Here is a 22,728-nt window from a genome sequence, read left to right on the forward strand (position 1 = left end):
AAAAAAGCCCCACACAAAGGGAAAATACACTTTCAGCAATAAAACTGGGCTAACTGGAAATGTTTTGCTCACAATATTGAGCAAAGTACATCCTGAGCAAAGAAATCCACCTTATAACTTACCTGATTGTTTTGACAGCTTCCTCATCTTTGTCTGCGTCAAGGTCAGATGGATCCATAAAAAAGATTTTGTCCTCTGGAGGGGAGGGCTCTTCAGCATCATCTAGAACTCGACTACCATCACTGTTCATTTCACTGCTATCAACTTCCATTGGCATATCTAAGTCCTGGCCTGGACTAGCAGGTTCTGGAAACAACACAAGTCAGACATTATTTCAAACACACAACTTAAAAAAATAAAATAAAATCTTCCAAAACCCATCAATTTTTTTTCAGTTCACATTTACGGAAGTAACCATTAAAGTACAATCACAACATACAAAATCTTCACATTTTTGCTATAAGATGCAGAGTATGCTAATGAACATTATCAATTTTGTTTTGCTAAATGCCAAGGCAAGAGAGACCCAACTAAAACACAAACCACGCTGAAAGAAACAGAGTGAAAAGCTTAAAGTCGAAACCTAAATCTCATTAAGCAATTTTTTTTACACGAGTCATCAGGACAAAGTAACCTTTCAATGGCTAGAGATGACCCAGAGAATTATTCCTGTGCAAATTTAATTCTCCATTAACAGAAACCCAACTCTGCTCTTGCTGCTCTTGTAGTCTATAATAAGGAAAGTAAGAAAGAAAAGGTGGGCTGTGGAATTGAAGGGAGAAAAGCAGAACAGATCTTATTCACATCTGATTTTTTGCAGGCAGAAGTTTAGTGTTTTCAAAAACTGTACAACTGGCACTGTGGAAAACTAAGAATTAAGATATAAAAATATCTTAATCTGTAGCCTTTTTATGGTTGTTTTTTGTTTGCTGGTCTGTGGGGGGTTGTTTGTGTGTTTGTTTTTACCTGGGGTGAGCTCAATTAAAAGTGAGAGAAAGAACAAAAAATAAATTGCTCCTTATGTCCTCAGAAGAATTATATGAAACCATAGCTCCCAAACTATGAGGCCTTTTAGCACCTTAGCATCACAAGGGCAGTAAAACCAGGCTGCAACCATGTTGCACACTGCTGTTCACAGCCACCAACATCAAGATCCAGGACAGAGCCTGGGAGCTGGAGAAGGCAGGCATGAATGGATGGGATACATTGTGCAATGGCAACAGACCCACTGGCTAATACACAGCTGTTGCCCAAGCCTCTGAATCAAGTTGTACAGTTTGATGTGACCTGCTGCATGTCACCAATTTTGTTTCACTAAACAATGTGTGACAAGGATCAAGGCAACACAATCACAGAATGGTTGACATTGGAGGAGATTTTTGAAGGTCACCTGATCCAACAATGCCCTGAGTTCATTTCTCCAGTCTGGATAGCAGCACAAGCCCTCTGTCATATCAGCCAGTCCTCCCAGTCACCTGCAAACCTGCTGAGGGTACATTCTGCCCAATCAAGATCATTAATGAAGATGTTCAACAGGGCTGGACCCTTTGTTGGCCCCTGGGGTACACCATGAGTTACTTGCCATTGATAACCACTCTCTAGGCCCACCCATTCAACCATTTTTTAATCCCCATCTGCTCATCTATCCCACAATTCATCAGCTTAACACTGGTCTAAAACTTATAAAAATACTCTAAACATTCTTCCACAAAGTGTTCCACACACTTCTCTTTCAGTTCTGTAAGGTCTATTCAGAAAGCAGTCCAACTTCATTGAGGTTTCCAGAAATTAGAGTGGAGTTCTTTCTTTTGGTTTGGCTTGGGGTTTTTCTCCTTTTTCTTTTATCTCAAGCATCTGGGCTAACTCTGGCCAGTAAAAATCATGGATATGAGAAAGTCATAAAAAATGGTACGTGTCTTCAGATATTAACGTTTTAAAGTATGTATTTTATGGTGAACAATGAGCAGACTGATCACAACAGATCCTCAAATTTTGTACATTTGAGTGGCTTCTTGATGTTTCATTTCCATTGAGCAATCCCAAGCAAAGCATAGTGAACGTGCCAAGACTGATTAAGTAAAATTTAAGTCACCAGAGTGTAAGTTTTACAGTGAATCTTTTTCATTTTCACTAACCTCAGTGAAAAAACCGACAAGATAAATAAAAGTACGTCAAATATTCAAAGATGAGGGAACTAAATACTAATGCATCTTGTTCAGCCTCAAAAGATCTCTCAGTATTTGAAAGCATGTTTCTCATCTTACCTCCATTGAAAATCACCTCTCCAAGACAGTCTCGAGGTACTTTAGGTGCACAGCGTTTGTGGCAGTTGAATCTGCAATCTAAAATGGCAGATAAATAAGCCCGTGATAGCAGAACCTCACTCCCACCCAGACACTAAAATTTATCACTCACTGCTTCCAACACAAACCTCAGTTCAGATTCATACATTTGCATGGAACTGAGGACAGCACCAATGAGGTCACCTCCAGGAGGAAATTAACAATCTCGTCCTGATGTCACATGGTGATTTGTCCCACCACAGTTTATTATGTCAGTACTTCCCCTTCCAGTACAAAATAGTTTGCTACTTCTCTAGCTTTTTCTGTAGCTACTTTTTCCATCATGATGTAATTTTTCCCATTCTTTCATTTGTTCCACATCCTTTTTTCCATTGCTATATGATTTAAATGTCTCATCTCTAACATTTTTCCCCATCTGCCAGCTAAGACTTACAGACATCAGAAGCCTCTACAATCACGCAACTACATCAGAGCAAATATGTTCTGCAGTAAATCCCAAAGTCCTGTTCCCCTCTCATTTAGGTTACAGATTTGGCTGACTACTCAAGCTCCATTTCTTGCTGACACGGGGCAGACAGAATAACATTATGTCCAGGTTTGACCTGACGTGGAGATGGAATCTCACCTGGATGCGTGCCATTTCTGCACCCGAGGTATCAGATGCAGGCTACTGGGCAAAGTCCAGCATACAGCATTACTGGTAGTAACAGGAATTTCCTTTATTAGTAGCATCCCTGTGATTTTCAACTCTATCAACACCATGAATTTCAAAACTCCCTACTGCCCCCACAACTGTTTTCATATTGATAATTTGCCTCTTTTTGCTATCCAAAGCAAGCTCAATGTGTTTTCCTTTTAGGTCCAGACAAGAGAAGAATCAGTATCTCTCCATTTTTAGTATCAGAGGAGCCAGATTCTGGAGCAGAATACAATACTGCTCAGCTTCTGAGTGCCTAAAAGGATGCACCCTAGGAGACCCACAAACTGCCTTTTTTACAGCCATGGCTTCAGTCCATATTATGGAATACAATTACTTTACTACTGTAAAGGAGGCTGGAAGAAACAGACACATTTCAAATTCTGTCAGGAAACCAGAAGATTGAATCTATCCTAATAACTTAAACTACATTCAGAAACATTCTTGGATAGTGCAATGCAGTTCTCTAGTCCAGTAAATAGCTACAAACATCTCCTAGCATGCTTTTGGCCCACAGCATCAGCAAAATCCCAAACAGTTCCAAGGTCTAACTCATAAACCAGAGCATCCTATGAAATTGGTCCAAACAGGCAGTCTGCACAGAGCCACCCAGGCTGGGATGCTACGAAAACTTGTTCATGAACATGGGTCATTCTGTCCCAGCTGACCTCTGTGTCCGGGAATGTTTCTGGGCACATTTAATTTATTACCACAAATACAGCCTTAGCATCTCAAAGAGATGCATCCTCAGAGCCCAAACAGCAACCTGAATTAAATCAAGAAATCCAGGGCTCTTATGGGTACTCCGAAACATAAAACCGCTAAGAGACCCCAAGCTTTGGGAATGTGCACGAGGAAGTCGGTGGGAAACCTTAAGAATCTGTAGGAGAAGGCAGTAGGAAAATATTTTAACTGCTTGATATCAATTCCTGATGTATTAAAAATAAGTATAGGATCATACTGGAGGCCTATTAAGACACTTATTTCTGTCCTGCACATACACAGAGCATTTCTCTAGGCCTGTTTTCCTTACATAAATGCTTACAATATGCATACAATAATATTTTTATCCAGTGTCATTCAATTCCCTGAAACTGATGTGGTAGCCCCATTTGTTCAGCTGGATATAGTCACAGCAATTGTATATGGCCAGCAGCATCTCTATGTTAAAACTGCAAGGCATCTTTTTCAGGCTTCATTATTTTTGTATCATGTGTATCCAAGAGACACACTGACTGGAAAAAATATCAAAACCAGTTCAGGATGCAGACTTCAAACAGACTACAGAGACTGCAAATAACAACAGAAATGGAAGATAAAATTACTTCCTTACTAACATGAGAGAGCAGCATTACTAGTCAAAAAAAGTTAACACAGATGTAAGCTTACAATTTTTTCTCTCCTCTAATAAAACAAACTGAAAATGTATTAAGCGACCTCTCTCAAAAAGCTGACCTTTGATACTCCTGTTTGACAAACTCACATGAGAGAAATGGAAACTCCTTTCCATATTAATGTTCATGGTTCATCACTAGACTTTTGTTTCCTGCAACAAAGCTGACAGATCTGCACTAACTGGCAATAAAAAGCCAGAAGGAGATCACAATAATTATGCCCTAGGAACCACACAGAGGAGTCTGAGAACTGAAGCCATGCATGTTAACATATTCTACATAAAAACCATGCAAGTTCAGCACAGGCACCTAGCTGTATAAAATATCTCCAAAAGGTAATAACCAATATCCTGTACTAGAATAACACAATGAAAATGCACAGATTCTTTAGTGGTTAGATATTGAACAAAAGGAAATATTTCCCATTTTTATTAATTCATAATTATCCTTCTAGAATTACAGTGTCCTCCATCTACACAATTAAATCTTATTTTTCAGAAAAATGTGCAATGCACAGCCCACTACAATGAAAATGATGGCTGCTGTGAACTTCTGAAAATTATGGAATTTTTCAAAAATTACACTGCCCTATTCTGCAGTATACAGCCACCTAAGTTGCAATCAGTTCTAAATACAAGACCTTTACTAAAATGTACTGCTACAACAGAAAATTAAATGTTTACCTTTACACTGCATTCCTTGGCGAAAAAGGCCCTTAAGCAGCCGTTTGCAATACTGGCAGATGGTGGGACGAGTGTAAGAGTGAACAGCAAAGGTGTGTGGGACCTTCACTCTGCAAAGCACCATCTTATCCATCCAGATGGGGCGGCCACTCCAAGAGGGAATCCTCTTACTAGGTTCTGGGCAGCAACGCTGGAATAAAGAAGGAATACATAATTTGCACCAGAACAGTTTTACTGCCATGACTGCTTTGAAAAGTCACAGCAGTCAGGTGAAATACCATGTGACTGGAAAAAGGCAAACACTGCATCGTTTTTAAAAAGGATAGAATGGACAACCCTGGGAGCTACTGACCTGTCAGCCTCCCCTCTGTGCCTGGGAAGATCACAGAGATCCTACTAGAAGCTGTGCTAAAGCACATGAAGGACAGGGAGGTGATTCAGGACAGCCAGTGGCCTTGTATGATGGAGTGACTCCATCAGTGGACAACAAAAGGGCTACAGATGTCATTTATCTGGAATTCTGTAAAGCCTTTGACATGGTCCTCCATAATATCCTTCACTCTAAAGTAGAGAGATGGATTCAATGGCTGGACTTTTAGGAGGATAAGGAATTGGTTGGATGCTCACATTCAGAGAGTAGTGGTCAATGGTTCAGTGTCCTGATAGACATCAGTGACAAGTGGTGTCCCTCAGGGCTGATACTGGGACTGGTGCTATCAAACATCTTCCCCAATGACAGACAGTGGGAGCAAGTGCACCCTCAGCAAGTTTGTGTATGTCACCCAGCTGAGTGGTGCAGCTGCCACACTGCAGGGACATGATGCCATCCAGAGGGACCTGGATAAGCTTGAGAACTAGGTCCATTCAAAACTTATATGGTTCAACAAGGCCAAGTGCTGGTGCTGCACCTGGGATGGGGCACCCCACAGTATCAGCACAGGCTGGGGATCAAGATCAGCCCGGCTGGGAAGGACCTGGAGGTCTTGGTGGATGAAAAAAAGTCAGTGGGGCTGTAAAGCAGCTGTTGGCTGAGAAAGTGACCAGACAAGAAAGCAACCTGACCAAGAAGCTTTAAGAGGACATTCTGGTATAGCAAAACAAAACCATGAAAACACCAGATGGAAAAGCCTTACAGAGAGCTGGAAGTTATGTATGAATCTTTATTTCCACAGATGATAAAATGCTAAAAATTCACTCAAGACATTTATTTTTTAAGTAACCTGACAAGGTTCAGACAGCACATACAGACCTCCATAGAGAGGGTAAAATGGAAACCACTGGACGTAGGCAAACCAAATTCCAATCACTACCTCAAACTATCAGTTTTTAAAAGCGAGGTATGGCATGCCTGGATAGCTTACAAAATTAGGCAAAAATATTTAGAAAATCAAAAAAATATTTTGAAAATTAATCCCCCTCAAAAAAATTCTTTGAAATTAAGTTAGAAGAAAAACTTTAGCAATTAAAACAGAAAAGGCATTGAGTAAAACAAAGAGGTATCAAAAGGTACTAAACATGCACATAGAAATCATAAAGTTAATCTGTGATAAATGGTTACAATTCTATGTTCACCGAATAGATCTTACCAGTAGTCAAACATCAAAATAAATATTTTTCATTACTCAAGACTAGGCTTTTATAGCTTCTAGCTAAAAAAATTACATTCTTGAACTAGACTATACGATTTGCATTTTAAACTGTGGTAATAGTTGTAGTGTAAAGTAACAGATAATTAGAAAAGACTAAGGCACAAACAAATGGATCTAATCACTGCCTGTTCTGTCTTATGATCCCAATATACTTGGGATATACTTGATAATTGATATTTGTTAGATAACTGACAACCTCTCAGCAATCATCATAACAAGGAACTACTGTGGATGTCGGTTTTTACTGTAAGCCCTGTACCCCCTACACACTCCTTGACAGGGTTTGGGTTTTTTTGGATTAACTTTGTGAAAAGCTTAACAGCAGATCAGGAACACTCTTCCCCAGCATAAAAGCTTACAATTTGTACTGCTTTGGCCAAGTAATTATTCTATGCTAATACAACAATTACAGAATGAATCTGTATTACTAAGAAGGCAAGATGTTTCATTATTCTGAAGCCAAGAGTTCATTCATATAACCATGAGTGAAAAGCTAATAACAAAATTATATATAAAATTTATAATTTATTTCCTGTTTCATCTTTCACAATAATAATAAGCAGTAGGTGTCACAGTCTAAGAATCATCAGATTTTAAAATTCACTAAAACCAATCATAATGGTTAAGCTTGACTCCTACATACTCATCTTGAGCCACTTAAAACACTATTTAGTTCCCCAGAGGTTAAAGAATTTATAAACAGAAATTGTTTCTCCTTTCACATTACATACTTCTTCAGAGGCAGAGGATGTGTGTTCAGCTTGTGCTGGTCTTGGAACTGAAAGCCCTGCTCCTGGTAAGGACACGTTAGACAGGCGCCTCTTTCTCACTCCACTGCAGTTATTTGGAATCTTGAAGGCACATCGCTTATGGTAGTTTAACCCACAACCTGGAAGAGTAGTTTGTTTAATTCAAAAAAGCTCCCAACATTCAAAGTAACAAAAAGAGTACTAATATTTTGATAAAGCAGTTTTGAAAAGATGATCCAGGAAAATGGCAAAGGCAGAAACAGACTGTTGTGCCAAATTCTCTTATTTTAGTGTTCTTGATGTGATTCACAGAAACAGCTTTTTCTCCAGTAAGCCCAGTTCTAGCAACAAGGCCCAAGACTTGGAAGCAGCTGATCTCCCACCATCAGGAGGCTTTCATCACTCCCTCACTTTGAAGCACAAGAAGAATTCAGTGAGAAGGCAGCGTCAGTACCTGACAGCAGGCTGCAGAGTGCTCCACAGCCAGCTGGATGAAAGCCATAAGGAAAGGGATTCCCCTTTGGGAGTGTCTCCAAACTATGAGTTGCTTGTGCAAAGAACACAAGGTTGTAAGCTAGCTATTTTTTTTCCGAAGTGGGAAACAACAACACTTCTTAAGTCATTAGTCCAAGGTCACACACGGTTTGCATTAATGCCAAGATCAGAACTTGGGTTTTCAATGCACAAACCCTTCCAACTATGAAATACTACATTTAGCACTTACTTGCTAACATACCAAACACGATACAATTTCTTCTTCCTCATCTTATATAGCTATACACACACACAAATACATTAAACATCATAGACTTACCTTCACATTTTAATCCTTGTCGTACCAAACCCCAAAGCATCTCTCCACAGTAGTCACAAAAAGTAGGAGCCTTGTAGGAATGCACATAAAGAGCATGAGGACGAATCTGGAAATCTTCGACTGTAGCCAAAGCTTTTAAAAAATTGCAGTAAGTTATGGTTCTTGCCACAGGATCAACAAAGATTTATGAAAAGAACATGTTTTAAAAATGGCTAATTCAAAGAATGCTAACAAGCTGTTTAGAAAACATCATTTTAGTGTATATCATTTAAATATTCATTTAGAAGACTACATGGTTTTCAGTAAACATTTTTATTGAGGAAAAATATGCATTGGACTCTGTAGGCTAATGGCCACAACTAATCAGTAGTATGAATCACACTGTTGAAAACCTCACTAAGTTGAAGGCAGGTACAATAAGCCTTGCTAAAAGCAACAATAAAGCTTTGAAAGAGCAACTTAATTTTCAAGCTGTTTTGTAACCTACAAAATTTTCTAAAAAAAGACAGCTCTATAAGTTAGATTTTTATCTTCTAAAGGACTTTTACTGTAAAAGTTTATTAGATTAAACTCTTGGTGTATCAAAACTGTGATACTGTGGATAAAGTTTTCACAGAAAATTGAAATATTCTTTTCCTTAAACAAGCACAGATATATTTAAATTATTTTTGTCCTGTTTCTTTGAAGGCAGGAAAAAAAAAAAAAAAAAGGTATTTTACATCATTATCTTGCCCTGACGGCTACTATTTTTTGACCAAATATGTACTAACTCTTCCTATTCAGATTCTTATTTTTAAAAACCTACTGAAAGACACTGACATGTCTCCAAAACGCCTCAGTTTCTGGTGGTCTGTCTATCTAAGGAAACTGTCAGAGATTGCCAACAGACACAACAAATTTTCCAAATATGCAATTCACCAGAAGCAATGAAAAGCTCGAACTAAGATGATCAATTACTGAACATCCTGGACGCACCCTGAAATGCAGCCAAGGACTCAGCCTTACAGCTATCAAATTCATACTTTACTGATCAAGTTTACAAATCTAAGCCCATGACAGTCAAGGGTCTCTCTTCCTAAAACGTAGCCTCAGTTTGTCACTTTACCCTCAAAGACTTAAAAAACTGCTCAATACTAGTCCAGCTTTAATTTATAGTTTAACTACAGCTGACTTTTGATTGAATTTGACAAAATAATGATTAAACACATACAATGACAATCAGGGCTGGGGTTATTTTGTCCTCGTTATTGGTTAATAACCACCACTCTAAGGACTATATTGTGTAAAGAAATCATTTTTAAGAACTTCGATAACCTTTAAGAGTCTGTTTTTATAGGCATGATTCAGCAACTACATTTTGAAAGTCTTATGACAGCATAAGCCACCAATAGCAAAAGCTACAGAACAAAAAGACAGATAAAAGCAAAAGAAAACCCACAACAGTTGGAAGAACAAATTCTGAATCCTACCTGCATTTCATCTTAAACAATTATAAAAATTAAAAACTGATATTATTATACTTATAAGTTCTCATTTGTATAATGCAGATTTGTTTATCATAATAAACCTGAAGAAGATTAAAACAGAAAAATGAAAAAATAACAAAAGTGAGTACTGAAGCATCAATGACACCTGGATTTTCTTGAAATCCTCTACCCCAAAGTATATGAGATTGAAGTGAAAAAGCTCAAGGCAGGCATGAAAATAATGCTCCATGAAGTCCTATTTTCTTTTAATCTACTGAATAAAGAGTTGTTCCACTGTTACAATAATACCTACCAGAGAGTACAACCTCAACAAGATCTCCCTCGTGTATCTCTTCTGCTGATGTAATTCGTTGCAAAATATTATCTGAGTTCAGGTCATGACGGAACAGGAGAATTTTGTCATACATGCCAAAGAAACCACACTCTGGGAACTGCAACAGACATCAAACTCTAAATTAATACATGCTATTTGATAATCCTATACATCAATGTTTTTAATAACAGCTACAGAACTCAAGTGTTGTAAATGTTTCATGGTAACAAAATTAATCTGCCTATTTTTGAGGAAACAAAGCATTTTCTGAAAATTTCTACTTTTTTTTTAAAGGTGAAAAAAAAAACTGTTAAGATTTTTGTTTCTTTGGGTTTTTAATCTCTCAGACCTGCATAATCAGTCTGGCAAGTGAAAGCCAATACAGGCCTTTGACTTGGATACCAGCACCTATAACCCTTACTTCTCAGGTATTCTAGTCAGGCAGGTATTTAGCTTGAGACACTCCAGCAACACCTGCCACATTTTTCTTGAGGAGCAAGCCAGTTAAGAGGCTCCATGCCACTGTTCTACAACAGTTTAGATCTACAGATACGAGAAATCCTGAGTAACATGCTCCAGAGGACACTGCTTGAGCAGGCAAGTTGGACTCTATGACCTCCGGTGATCCCTTCCAACCTTAACCATTTTCTGTGATTCTGTGAAAAGGAAAACTTAAATCCCCACAAGGACACAGAATATAATACTGAAAATCCATACAGGAAACAGATACACTAAATAGCCTGCTGTTTTTCCATGACATTTCACTGAAAAAAGCTTTCTCATTCTGTATTTTCCCTACTCCTCAAAACACTGTTAAGTATGAGTAAAACTTCTTAAAATGAAAACTTCTTAGAATGAAAAGCTTAAAAGTAAACAGTTCATGGGGAAAGAGAGCAGCAACAGACCCTGGAGAGGAATGAGTAGCACTCAAGTGGCTCCTTTGACCTTTTGGTTTAAACCAGAATTCAAACTTGAGGTGGGAACACACACGCAAAGAAAACAGGAAGAATGTGGGAAAAAATATGGAAAAGCTCAGAAGAAACTTTTAATTAATGAAGTAACAGCTTAGTAATTTACATGTTACACAGTCAGTAAGTATCTAAACTGCATGAAGCTTGTGGTATATTAATTTTTCCTAACTAAAATAATCAAAGATTTGTTCTACCAAATCAAAAACATAATGAAGGTATCCATCATGCCCATTTTCACACTCTCTTCCCATTCAGAGAAAAAATCATGTCCTCTTTTCAGCAGCAATTTTATCTGAAATATCAAGTTGGTCTTCTCTGTTTTGGTGTGTACACACTACACAATTACATGACACATAATACTGAAAAAGTCCATGCTCCACAAAGCATGCTATCTACCTTGGACAGTCAAAAGGAGAGGCAGAATTTGTGCAATTTAGCCTTTGCAAAAGCAAAAGACAGAGCTGACAAATTTATATTGGCATGTAGATACTTAGTCCACAGCAAGAAACTGATTTACTGGGCTGATGCCAAAGCAGCCGGCTGCTTCCTCTGGCTCTCAACTCACTCCCAGGCTTCCTACATAAATTTGAAACTCTCTTGTACTCTGTACAGTAGCCATGATGGTACAGAGATTACAGTAGCATCATATTCCCCTAAACCAGATATTGCTTAAACCTTTATACAATAAAATGCTATTGCTTAAGATCCCTTAAATCATCTGGAAGAATTCAAGAATTCCTGTCTTATACGATATTTCAGTATACTCATCTGCCGATTCATCTTGCTAAATAGCAAATATCCATGAATGTTCTGAAAATTGCATTTTTCCAATTGCCCAAAGATAACTTGTAATAAGAAAGAAAATACAAAGCTTGAGAATTAGCTGTTCTGCCCAAATATGTGTCTCAGTATCTCTGCAAGTATGGACAGGACTTGACTTTATACTCAGAACATGCAAAGATACAGCACACTAGTAATTCTTCCAAGGGAACTGACATTTCTTCATACCTGAAACACGTCATAAACCTACTTTAAGCTCTAACCCAAAATCCCACTGTGCCTTGACTGACAAGAAAACAAGATATATTTACACTATTAAAATAAGTGCTGTGAGGTTTTAATCCCTGATACACTGTTAAGATAACTTCTATCAATTGCATTATACTGCTGAAGAACTTAATTCTAACAAAAGGGATATAAAATCAACATTAAAACAGTATATATCTGCCTGCAGACACACATGACACTTTTTATTAACACCAATATTAATTTCAGCTGCCAGGAGGGACAACTCATGACTCAGGGAATCACGTGAACTATTGTCTCTTTGTATTAAGTTCACAGAACCACCTATGAGCCACAGATTTTAAGGAAGCCTCTAACATATTCCACAGGTTTGAGTCTCCTTCTTTTGATAAAGATATGTCTTTGTTTCTCTTTTAGGTTTTTTTCCACTCTTTAAGACCATAACCCTGTCATGCAGCTGCCAGAACATCCCTACACATAATCCCCCACCTCAGTAACCAGAGGTCACATAATCACCTGCCAAGCAGCACTTATCTTAATTGCTACAACCAAATATATTCTGCCTATGCACCATTTACCCATTCTCATGTACAAATCTTGGATTTATAAAAATGTTTTAAACATACTACATTAGTTTTCGTTCCTAAAAAGCATTAGCTAACACAATAAACTAAGGTTACAGATGAACACTCAAGTCCTCTGTGGCAGCAAGTATAAACATTAAAAATACGAGACATTACATTCCTGAGAAAGCAGCATCAACATTAATTCCAAAGTTTGTAAATAACATTATAATACCTATAATTAATATTTTGGTTTTCAAATAAATTCCACACAAAGGCAAAATTAATTTTTACAGAGTACAAATATTTTTAAAAAAGCAAAATCATCTATTACAGATTGTTAGAACTGTTGACATCAATACCCTCATTTGGTTCTACATTAATTAAATTGACCTTTTAAACTGTGTATCATGAATGCTTCTCATATTGTCATGACATGATCTACTGCCTATTCTTCCAAAACAAAAACACATACACATGAAAGTGACTGTGAAAGATTGTCTTTGGTTTTGTAACTGTAACATTTAACCTTAAAAGGTAATTCTTCTATTTATGGGCATGAGCTTTATCAGTGGCTTCTAAACTAAGATGCAGAATCATAAGCCCAGGACTAACAAGAGAGTAATCTACACTAGTATGGAGTACAAGAATTCTCTCACTAAACACAGGCTCTGTATACAGTTTCTATAGTATGTGACAAGACTTCACCAGGACACATTTTTCTAGGCATTGTGCATGCCTGATCTCCATTTCTGTAATAGTAATTCCAAAAACTAAATGCATGAGAACAGAGATAGCCTTTTCATGGGTATAGAGAACTTCAGTTGCTAGGAGGTTTTCCTGAATCCGTAAGAGAGACAGGCAGTAGCTGAGGAACCTCGCAGTATCTCCTTTACCTGTCCTGACTATGAGGTGCTTGTCTACACATCCACAAAGCAGCACAGAGGAAAAATGCAGGTGGGGGTAGCCCACACAACACCCTGCCCAGGCACTCCCAGGCCCTTCAAAGGAAGGCCCATCTCCACAAGCCAGAGGAGCACAGAGAAAGAACAGCAGGTGGGAACCCAAATTAAGAACTCCAGGGAAAGGATCCCCTGCCCAGACCCTCCCAGGGGTCTCCCAGGATATCCTTAGACCCAGTTTCCACACATACACTGATCAGGTTAAGTCAACACTAGAACACCTTTTGGTGTCCAGTGGTATGGTACAGATTATAAAATGCTGGGAAATTAGAATGGTACAATAGCTATGGAATGTTTACGGAAGGAAACAAAGGCAAAAGAGGTGATTCAGGGAGGAATAAACGTGGGGAAAAATCGAGGGATAAGAAGATAAAAGAGGCTGGTCACCTGTACACAGGGGTTGGTCAGAACAATTGTCTGATCATGCCCTGTGCCGCATCAGCACCACCCGTCCGCCGTTTTCATTAAGTTCAATTTCTACCTATTTTCCTGAATGATTTTCTCTCATTCTGAGCCCATGTGTGTGTATGGGGGGTCTGAGTGCCAGCAATAAGAGCAAGAGGACCCTGTAATGTCAGTGACTGGAGAGGCCGAGTAAGTGAAATCATGAGCTTGAATATCCAGGTGTCAGCACCTGGAAAGACCAAGATCCAGCAGCTGCTACAAGAGAGTGCTTGAAGCCAGCTGCTGGAGGCATCCACTTTTTTTTGTTGTTGCTATTTTTCCTATTGGTGGGTGAGTGGGTATGTGTCTGCACTTTCCCCACTACCAGACCTCCATCCTGAACCACCAGAGAAGGGTACAGCACCACTGGTGCTTACAGACAAGACACGCTGTTCAGCTGTTTGGATCTGTGTGTACACATATATGGTGTTGCACACCTGTATCCAAATGTTAGTGCCTATTGGGAATACGTGGTCAGTCTTGCTGTCCGTGGCTGCACATGGGGACAGAGCTGCAGCAGCCTCCAGATTCAACCATCCCTAACAAAACTTTTCAAGTTAGATGAACAAATCCTGCTCTTTCTTTGCACACTTCCCCCAATTCCATGCCAAAAAAAAAAAAAGTTCCCAGTTCCAAAAGAACAGACCCTGCTCTTTTGGAAAGAAAGATGCCTGCCTCCTAACTCCCTTCCACACACTCCGGCTCAGATTCCTCTCCTCTGCCCCCACTCCAGCCCTGTGCACCCAAGCCATGGAAGCTCTGGCTGGCTGCCCTCCGCACGGCCCGCTCTGATGAGCTGCAGGTGGCCCAGCAGAGCCCTGTCTAAGGCTCGGCCGCGCCTCGACGGGGGAGCAATCAGCTCCAACCAAGCAGCTTGGCTCCTTACAGGCGTGCGGCGCCCTGCTCTCCCTTCCGCTCCCCAGTCCATTTGGGAATACAGCATTCCTTGCTAGCACCTTGGCCAGAAGGCTATGTGCAGACTGCTAGCCAAGAATAACCTCATCAATTAACAGGGGTTTTATTTCAAGTGGTATCTTTTAACAGAATTTTTACGCAAAGCTTAAACTATGTTCAATAGTTGAACTATGTTCAAGTTGTACACTACCAAATTCTTCTCTCTTGTACCGCAGCAAAGTACAGCTTTTATAGCTTTCCTTATGCTCAGTTACATGAAGCTGTGAGGAAGAACAGTACCCAGTTCCTTTGAAGTGTTAAGAGCTCATAATGTAAACTTGAAAACAAAACTCAAAGCAGAATTTTTTAAAGCCTGTTTTATCTTATGGGATTATACAGCTATTACTTCCCTGCATAAAAGCCTAAAGTATCTGCACAGTTACTCAGAACACATAAACTGCTAATCCCAGTATTACTAAGTTTCCTAAAAGCAAAAAGATGATTGTTCCCAGTCTTAACAATCCCAAAAGAGCATCTCGCGACAGGAAATCACTTGTGGGAAGTCTACGTATGCACTAGACTGTGCCAAAATTAATCTCTGGTATACCAATATCATCAACTTATATCAAGAATATATGCAATTCTTAATACTTGGGTGGTACTAGCACAAGTAACACAACTAGTGCATAATTGCAGTAACACTGAGGAAAAATCAATGGTGTTATCTAGCATGCTCATACTGTAAGTATTACAGCATATCTAGCTTTAATTGACAGTGCATTACATCGTCTTTTTGATCCAGAAGAACTCAACCAAAATACAGCACTCAGTATTGCTGAGCGAAACACAACTGAGGCTTCTTTCTATCTTGGCAGTAACTGAAAAATCCCTTTACTTCAAGTTCCAGGAGTTACTTTACAAAGTTCTGGACTAGTCGCCAAAAATTCACACGAGGGAAAAGGGTAGGCGGATATTGTTTCAAGGTCCAATATCTCATGACCCATCATAACTCAAAACAAATGCTTCAAACCACTGGAAGTTATTTTCAAAGTCTAATGGTCCAAAACACCATTGGAAAGTCTCTTCGTTCACTGAAGTCATCCATTCTATTATCCTGCATCCCTACCCAGCGATTCACTCCCACTCTTTAGAATCATGTGCCAAATCACATTATCACACAGACAATCAGCTACAAACATGTTGCAGGAGATCTTTCCCCCACCAGATGCCTCAACACAGACATACTTGGACTACTGCTTGGCTAGGTTTTCCAGCATACAAACCTATTACCACACTGGAAATGCTAATCTGCCCCACATATAACACCTCTGCACCCCCAGTAACTCCCCAACTCCCACCCTCTCACAAGCACATTTGCTTCTCATGTCTCAACTCTTGCTAAGTCTCTGCATTATTAAGCTCATATGAAGAAAACAGTTGACAAGACAAGAAGGCAGAGCAGGAAGAAAATACACCATGAACTATTACAAGCTTAACCCGGAGAAAAACCCAGAACATTGGTTGCAGTACTGTTACTTATTTATTACGCTCAAGTTGTTACTGCAAGAGTTGTAGAGATCCATTTGTACTATGGATGGACTGCAATATGATCCTTGTAATGTGATGAAAATACAGAAGACAAATCCAGCCAGCAAGACATAAGAAATACCCCTATGATTTTGCTAAATGGTGACTTTGGGTGAGTTCAGTCAAGTAGAAAAACTAGGCGGGAAGAGTAAGAAACAGATTGCATGGGTAAATACTGTATCAGTTCTCAATCAAAAAGAATGCAACGGTTGAAGGATCATGAGAATTTCAGGCAGACATTCTAAGGTAGGGGAACAGTTGGTCTATTTCAGAGCAAAACGTAACAAAGCCATCAGATATATAAAGAAGGAGAACGCTGAGTATGACTGAAAGTGAAAACGATGAAGGACAGGTCTGTGGACCAAAAAAGATAGAGAAGTTGCAGAAACATGAAAGCAAAGATTCGTAAGTTTACTGAAAAAGTTACGAGAAATCTTGCAGGTACTGATTCTACACAAGTAATACTACAGTAATCAAATGTTCTTCATATGTAGCTATTAACGAGAATAAAATTAACTAAGATAGAATATGGCATTTATAGCATGCTGTACTACATAATTCTCAGTCTGCAGGCAGTAGAACATCACCACATGTGAGTTTCTAGTTTTAAATCAGTAATCCCTTTGTTCTACTTCATGTCCTCTCGTGAGGAATGAAGAAACAGTATTCCAACACAGAACAGTATTAAGAACTTGAGTCTGTAACACCTGATCATTGTGCAAGGACACACACTGTCTACCTGCTATGAGTTTTTTCTGCTTCTAAACACTGTCCCTCTGTTCCAGCAGCCATATATGCCCATGCTTAGGTTCCTCTTCAGCTTGCCCCTGAGAACTGTATGTCTGATACTTTAATACATAGCAACCTAGATAAGGAATGAACAGAGAAGACCATGAATGTACGGGAGACCATAAGCAAGAAATTTTTTTGAAGCATCCCTATAAAGTCTAAAGTTTGGGTTTTCTGAAGATGGCTATTAAGCATTCCAATACACAATAACCCTAACACAGTGCTCACAGTTAAGTTTAAGCTTAACTTTAAACTTGAAAAAAAACTGAAGAAAAACACTTAAAAAACATCTCCTGATGTTTAGAACATCTGTAATAGAGCTAAGAGACACACCAAATATTTGCATTACTCATCTCACTCTCCTTGCGGACACATGCCTCTTTAGTTTCAGTTCTGCTGATGCTGCTTCAAATTACGCTTCTGCAAAACCTGAACAAGCTACATTGAACACCGTCTGAAGCAGAAAACACAAAAAAGCAGAGTCCTAACCAACATTTTTGATACCATAATTGTAACCTCAAACACAGGCAGGTGGTTCAAGTCCCCAGGTAAGCTTCAAAGCCTTCAACTGGAAAAAACAGGCAACCATTCGCATGACGACAGATAAGAGCGCAGTTTGCAATTTTTACATTAGGTATATATTAATCCTAGAATATTTAACAGTCTTGCAACAGTCACCAGATCTAAGGGAAAGAAAGTCAAGGCAGGACACATTGCTGGCAAATAGAGAGTACAGGGAGAATATTGCCACTCGTGTACTGGCTGCAAAACTACTTATGAAAGATGAATCCACCACACTTGAGGTTGTTTCCTGATCAGTTTGCTGCCTGCAAACATGTTTTCACTGAGCAGTCACTTACTGGTAGCATCAGCTACAGGAGAGCTGCAGCAAAGCCAGACAAAAAGGAAAACTAATTGTGAAATCCTCATCAGTTTTGCAGTAGATTAGGCTCAGCATGTAAGATGTTTGAGCTATAAGAAGACCTCAACCTAAACTTTTAGCTGAGCCTGCCAAAAAAACAGAAAGGAAAAAAGAAAAATAAGTGTGAATGTACTTGTTTTCATCTTTAAGAGAGAAGACAGGAAATATGTAGATGTAAAGAGAAGGAGCCGATACAGAAAGAAAAAGCAGCCCCTAAAATGGCTGCATAAAGGCACACCTAACATGCATGGTACATGAAAAGTAGAAATTGAGCCAAATAACTCATCTCTTCAGAAGGGAACTAACATGCTGAACTACATTTTGGAAGTTATTATGAAATTGGCTTGCTTGGCAACTAGTTTGTAAAAATATGAAAGATGCAGTAAGTTATGAGATGGGAAAAAAGATACACAAGCATATGCAAATAACATATCATGTGCTTACTTTTTTCAGGCTATCAGGTGAAAAAGAATCATATAATAAAACTAACCAACAATAAATACCAATTACAACAATGAAAGACATGAAGGTAATTCCCTACAAAATACTTGCCTTCAATTCCCTCACCACACCTGACCTTGATGGAAAAGACCAATTATTTCTTATTTTATTAAATACTCCTTATTTTTTTTCAGGCTGCTTACTAGGATCTAACCTTCCTAACCTAAATGAAGATAAAATTTGGAAGCAAAACTAGCAAGATCAGTGTTATTTCCTCCCTAGAGAGACAGAATTTGCAACAGGATAGCCAAGACACAGTGGAAAAGTACGCTAAGGCTCTTTTATTTCTTGGTCAACCCTCTCTTAACACAAATTATCTTGATATATAAGAGCAACACATGTATTCAGTATACAGAAAAACAATACTAGCACATTATTAGCTGTCTAATAATGGTGGGATTTTTAATTATTAACTAGAAACAAAAAGAAAAGCTCGTACCACGTCTGCAGCCCTGCAATGCAGGTCTGTAGCTAAAACTGGTCCTTTCACTATGGCTGGCTATACAGATCCAAGAATATTCCTCAAAAGTAGTAAGCATAAGCTAGTAAAATCCTAAGGAATCAGAGACAACCGCTGAAAGGGAAAATCTGTCCATATTGTGAAAAGTCATTCTTGCAGAAAATGTAAAACTACATCTTCTTTTACTAGCTTTCACAAGCGAGAAAGTAAGAGGGTTTAATCCTTTTGAATTAAAAGTTTCTCCCTTGAGAGTTACCAAAATTTCTTTGTGCCACACTGCAAATACCTAACATAGATCTTTGTCACTGTACCAAACTCTTGGCATATCTCAGCTGCTATTACTAAAGAGCCTGTTACCAAACAATGGCTGCCATCAGCAGAACATGGCACCATCATACCATACCTTCTGGTAAACTATTGAGCACACGAGGTCCTTAACAGCAGAGAGGGACAGGTCCTGAGCTTCAATGGTGACAGTCTCTCGAGTGAGACCAATCTGCAGAAGGAATGAGATCCCATGCATGGAGCCTCGGGAGTTGGTGAGGCTCTGCGTACTGAAACTGCCATTGGAGAGTCGACTGGAGAGCCCCGACTGGGGACTTGAAGACAAAGTTGGGGTCTGTGGTGCAGCAGCATGACACGTCGGTGGGGAAAACTTCTGTAAGGATGGGGGAGAAGAGTCGTTTGCTGACATCTGACTTGCTTTATGCTGCCGAGATCTCCCTAGTAGTCAAATTCTAAGAAAAATACGTTACCAGTTCTTGGTTTGAAACGAAAACAAGGATAATGTAAGTTTTCCCTTTCTTAGTTCAGTAAAATGCTCCTGACCAGTAAAATTTAAATTTCCCTTTCATTCGGTGCAAGCCAAAGAGTAAAATAATTACAGCTGCAAGCTACTTTAAATTAAAGGTTCTCTTTCTGCAGTTACAATCAGCTGATCAAAAGCAGATTGCCTGTCCTTTAGCACCACATCCAGACACAGAGGCTTACATAAAGGCCTCACAGAAACACATCAGCTCTGCTGTTTTATACTTGTCCTTCATTTTTATTAAAAAACAAAAGCTGGAGAAACAGACGGAAATAGATGTTGATAATTCATTAAAAGTATCCTCATTCACCTAATTACACAGATCATATCTTAAATGAAGAATCATCTTCATGCAGAGGCATTTTATGATAAAAAAAAAAAGTGTATCCTTGAGCAACAACAGAAGTCCACGTATGTGATGAGTCTATTCCTCCTTCAGAAAGTCTTCTCTGAATTCACAGGACAAAGTGAACTTGAAGATCAATGAAGATATCTGATTTCATTTTTATAAAATATTTTAGCTCATGAAATGGAGGAGCAGAATGTCTGAAGACACAATCACATTAAATGTAATCTCTAGCATCACCCAGATAATCTCCAGCATTTTGAAATGTTGTACTCTGCCTGTAGGGGAAAAGATAAAGTTGTTATTTCACATGAAATGTATAAACTTGCATACCCATGTCATAACCACTCTACTTTTACGCAGTGGGATACCAACTCCTTTTACTCAAATATATTACATTAGAGGCATTTTGTACTTGTCAGTTGAACCCAACTGTTTTCCCACTGTATAATACACGAGAAAAATCAGATCTAGAACTGATCAATATGTTACCACAACTTCTAATTAACGATAGTTTAGTAGAGCAAAGCACTTGGCACTTAAGAGGAAAAAACCGAAAAAGGTAGGGGGAGGGAGCAGTAGAACACAGCTCTGCTCTGTACATCTATATTGAAAAGCTGGTGGGTAGGGAAGGAAATTCATTAAATGCATAGAAATGTCAAAAAAAAATACAAGATAAAAACTCAAACTCTATGCACCAGCATGTACTCAAGATATCATTTCAATACTGTTATTCAAGAAAACTGAAGAATGGCTTGCACAAACACTAACGATAGGAAGATATGCAGAGCATACCATTGAGCATCAGTTTCTTTGGAAAAAAAATTGAGTCATTTAATATTCACACATCTGATTAAAAAAGCAAGCCTGCTACAACCTTTGAAAATAAATAATTTCATGAGCATGGGCTCAAGATACTTGCTACCTGATCCAATATTTCAGCCATTTTACAAGCAGCTGAATGTTTGAAAAGAATAATTTCTAGATTCCCCATGCAACTTCTGCCACAGGAAAAGTTTTCCATGAATGTAAAAGTGGTCCAAATACCTAGATACTACATATTACTAACAGTTTTTAAGGAGCATTGATCCATATAGGATACCAAAATCAGTAAGCTCACATATTTTTCCTTCTCTTATGTAAAAAAAAAAAAAAAAACTAAGAAAGAGTATTACTCTTGCAATGAAATTTCAGAAGAGAAGTGCCACATCTTACTGCACACAGTTGAAGCTGTCCTTCCCAGAAATAAGGCTGAGAATTGCTAAAACAGTCCATTTAATACACTATGCACTCCTGGTATTTACCAGTGTGATAGCTCAAAACTCCACTGTCATTGCATTCTGAAAGGTAGATAAAGAAAGAGAGGTACACAAATTGCAGTACTGGAAGGAAAATAAGCTCTTGGTACTGCAATAAAAATTCCTAACAGGGGCTCTGGAAGAGAGAACAAATTGATACCTTGTGGATTTTCAGCACAGGTATCTAGAACCTTTTGTCTTCAAATACACAGGACTTGCTGGGCATTTAGCAACAACACCTGAAAAGAAACTTCTGCCTTTAAAGAACACGCTAAACGCGATACAGATGAAAGTAATAAATAGGAAGAGTAAGGACGGCAACAGTAGCATTTAAGCACCTTTCCCAAGAAAGGAGCTTCACAGTGCTTTCACGTTTGCTTGAAGATGACTTGTTCCTGTTTTCTACATACTGCTTTCCTCTGCCTCACCTCTCACAGATACCAGAGACAGCAAATACGAAGCCTTAGGGGTGGATTTGAATTACAAAAAACAATGCCTAACCAATATAACAGAGAACAGTAAAGCCTTATGATGTTAGTTTTCCTTGATGTGAAAGGACTAATGAGTCTACTAAGCAAGTTTAATTTAGACAGTGAAAACACCCTGTGAAAGCTCACCTACAACTGCCTAATTAGAACGATAATTATATTTACCAAAAGCACGATGCTTGTGCATTGACAAAGCCTTTTGCATACAAGCCTTTGAAGAAGTTTATTTTTGCAACTTAGTAGGAAAGAATGGATCTTTCTATGAAAGGAAAGCCATAGAAACTGCTCACTTTGTAGCGAGGATAGAATTCTTCCGAACATCATATAAAATAAGCGTATGTTGAAATTTACATGCAGTCTACAATTCTGCATTTTTATTTACGCAAAGAAAACCCTACACCTCCAAAAGCAGAGAGGCACAGGGGCACTGTGCTTTTTTCCCCTGCTGCCCAGCTCGCAGCCTGCGCTCGCCCAGAAGCGCTGTCCCTCCCGTTCCTGCTGCCCCCGAACCAAGCGGCTCTCGGGCAGCTTCTCCAACACCTGGCATTTAACCCGCCCTCCCCTCCCGCTGCGAGGCGAG

The 22,728-nt window shown here is 38.9% G+C and overlaps 1 protein-coding gene across 1 annotated transcript in view; it reads right to left on the reverse strand.

Annotated features, from left to right (window-relative positions):
• The window catches only part of PRKD3 (protein kinase D3), a 41,958-nt gene extending 20,117 nt beyond the window's left edge, over positions 1 to 21,841 (reverse strand). The window contains exons 1-8 of the mRNA XM_008639834.2: positions 21,821 to 21,841; positions 19,612 to 20,640; positions 10,069 to 10,207; positions 8,290 to 8,421; positions 7,458 to 7,615; positions 5,078 to 5,267; positions 2,265 to 2,342; positions 123 to 306 (exon numbers count right to left, since the gene is read on the reverse strand). Coding sequence (XP_008638056.1) covers positions 123 to 306; positions 2,265 to 2,342; positions 5,078 to 5,267; positions 7,458 to 7,615; positions 8,290 to 8,421; positions 10,069 to 10,207; positions 19,612 to 19,902 — 1,172 coding nt within the window. The 5' untranslated portion in view covers positions 19,903 to 20,640; positions 21,821 to 21,841. The remainder of the gene's footprint in view (positions 1 to 122; positions 307 to 2,264; positions 2,343 to 5,077; positions 5,268 to 7,457; positions 7,616 to 8,289; positions 8,422 to 10,068; positions 10,208 to 19,611; positions 20,641 to 21,820) is intronic.
• Positions 21,842 to 22,728: the final 887 nt, after the last annotated feature.

Source organism: Corvus brachyrhynchos, unplaced genomic scaffold, assembly GCF_000691975.1.
Source record: "Corvus brachyrhynchos isolate BGI_N302 unplaced genomic scaffold, ASM69197v1 scaffold31, whole genome shotgun sequence".
Classification (NCBI taxonomy): Eukaryota; Metazoa; Chordata; class Aves; order Passeriformes; family Corvidae; genus Corvus; species Corvus brachyrhynchos.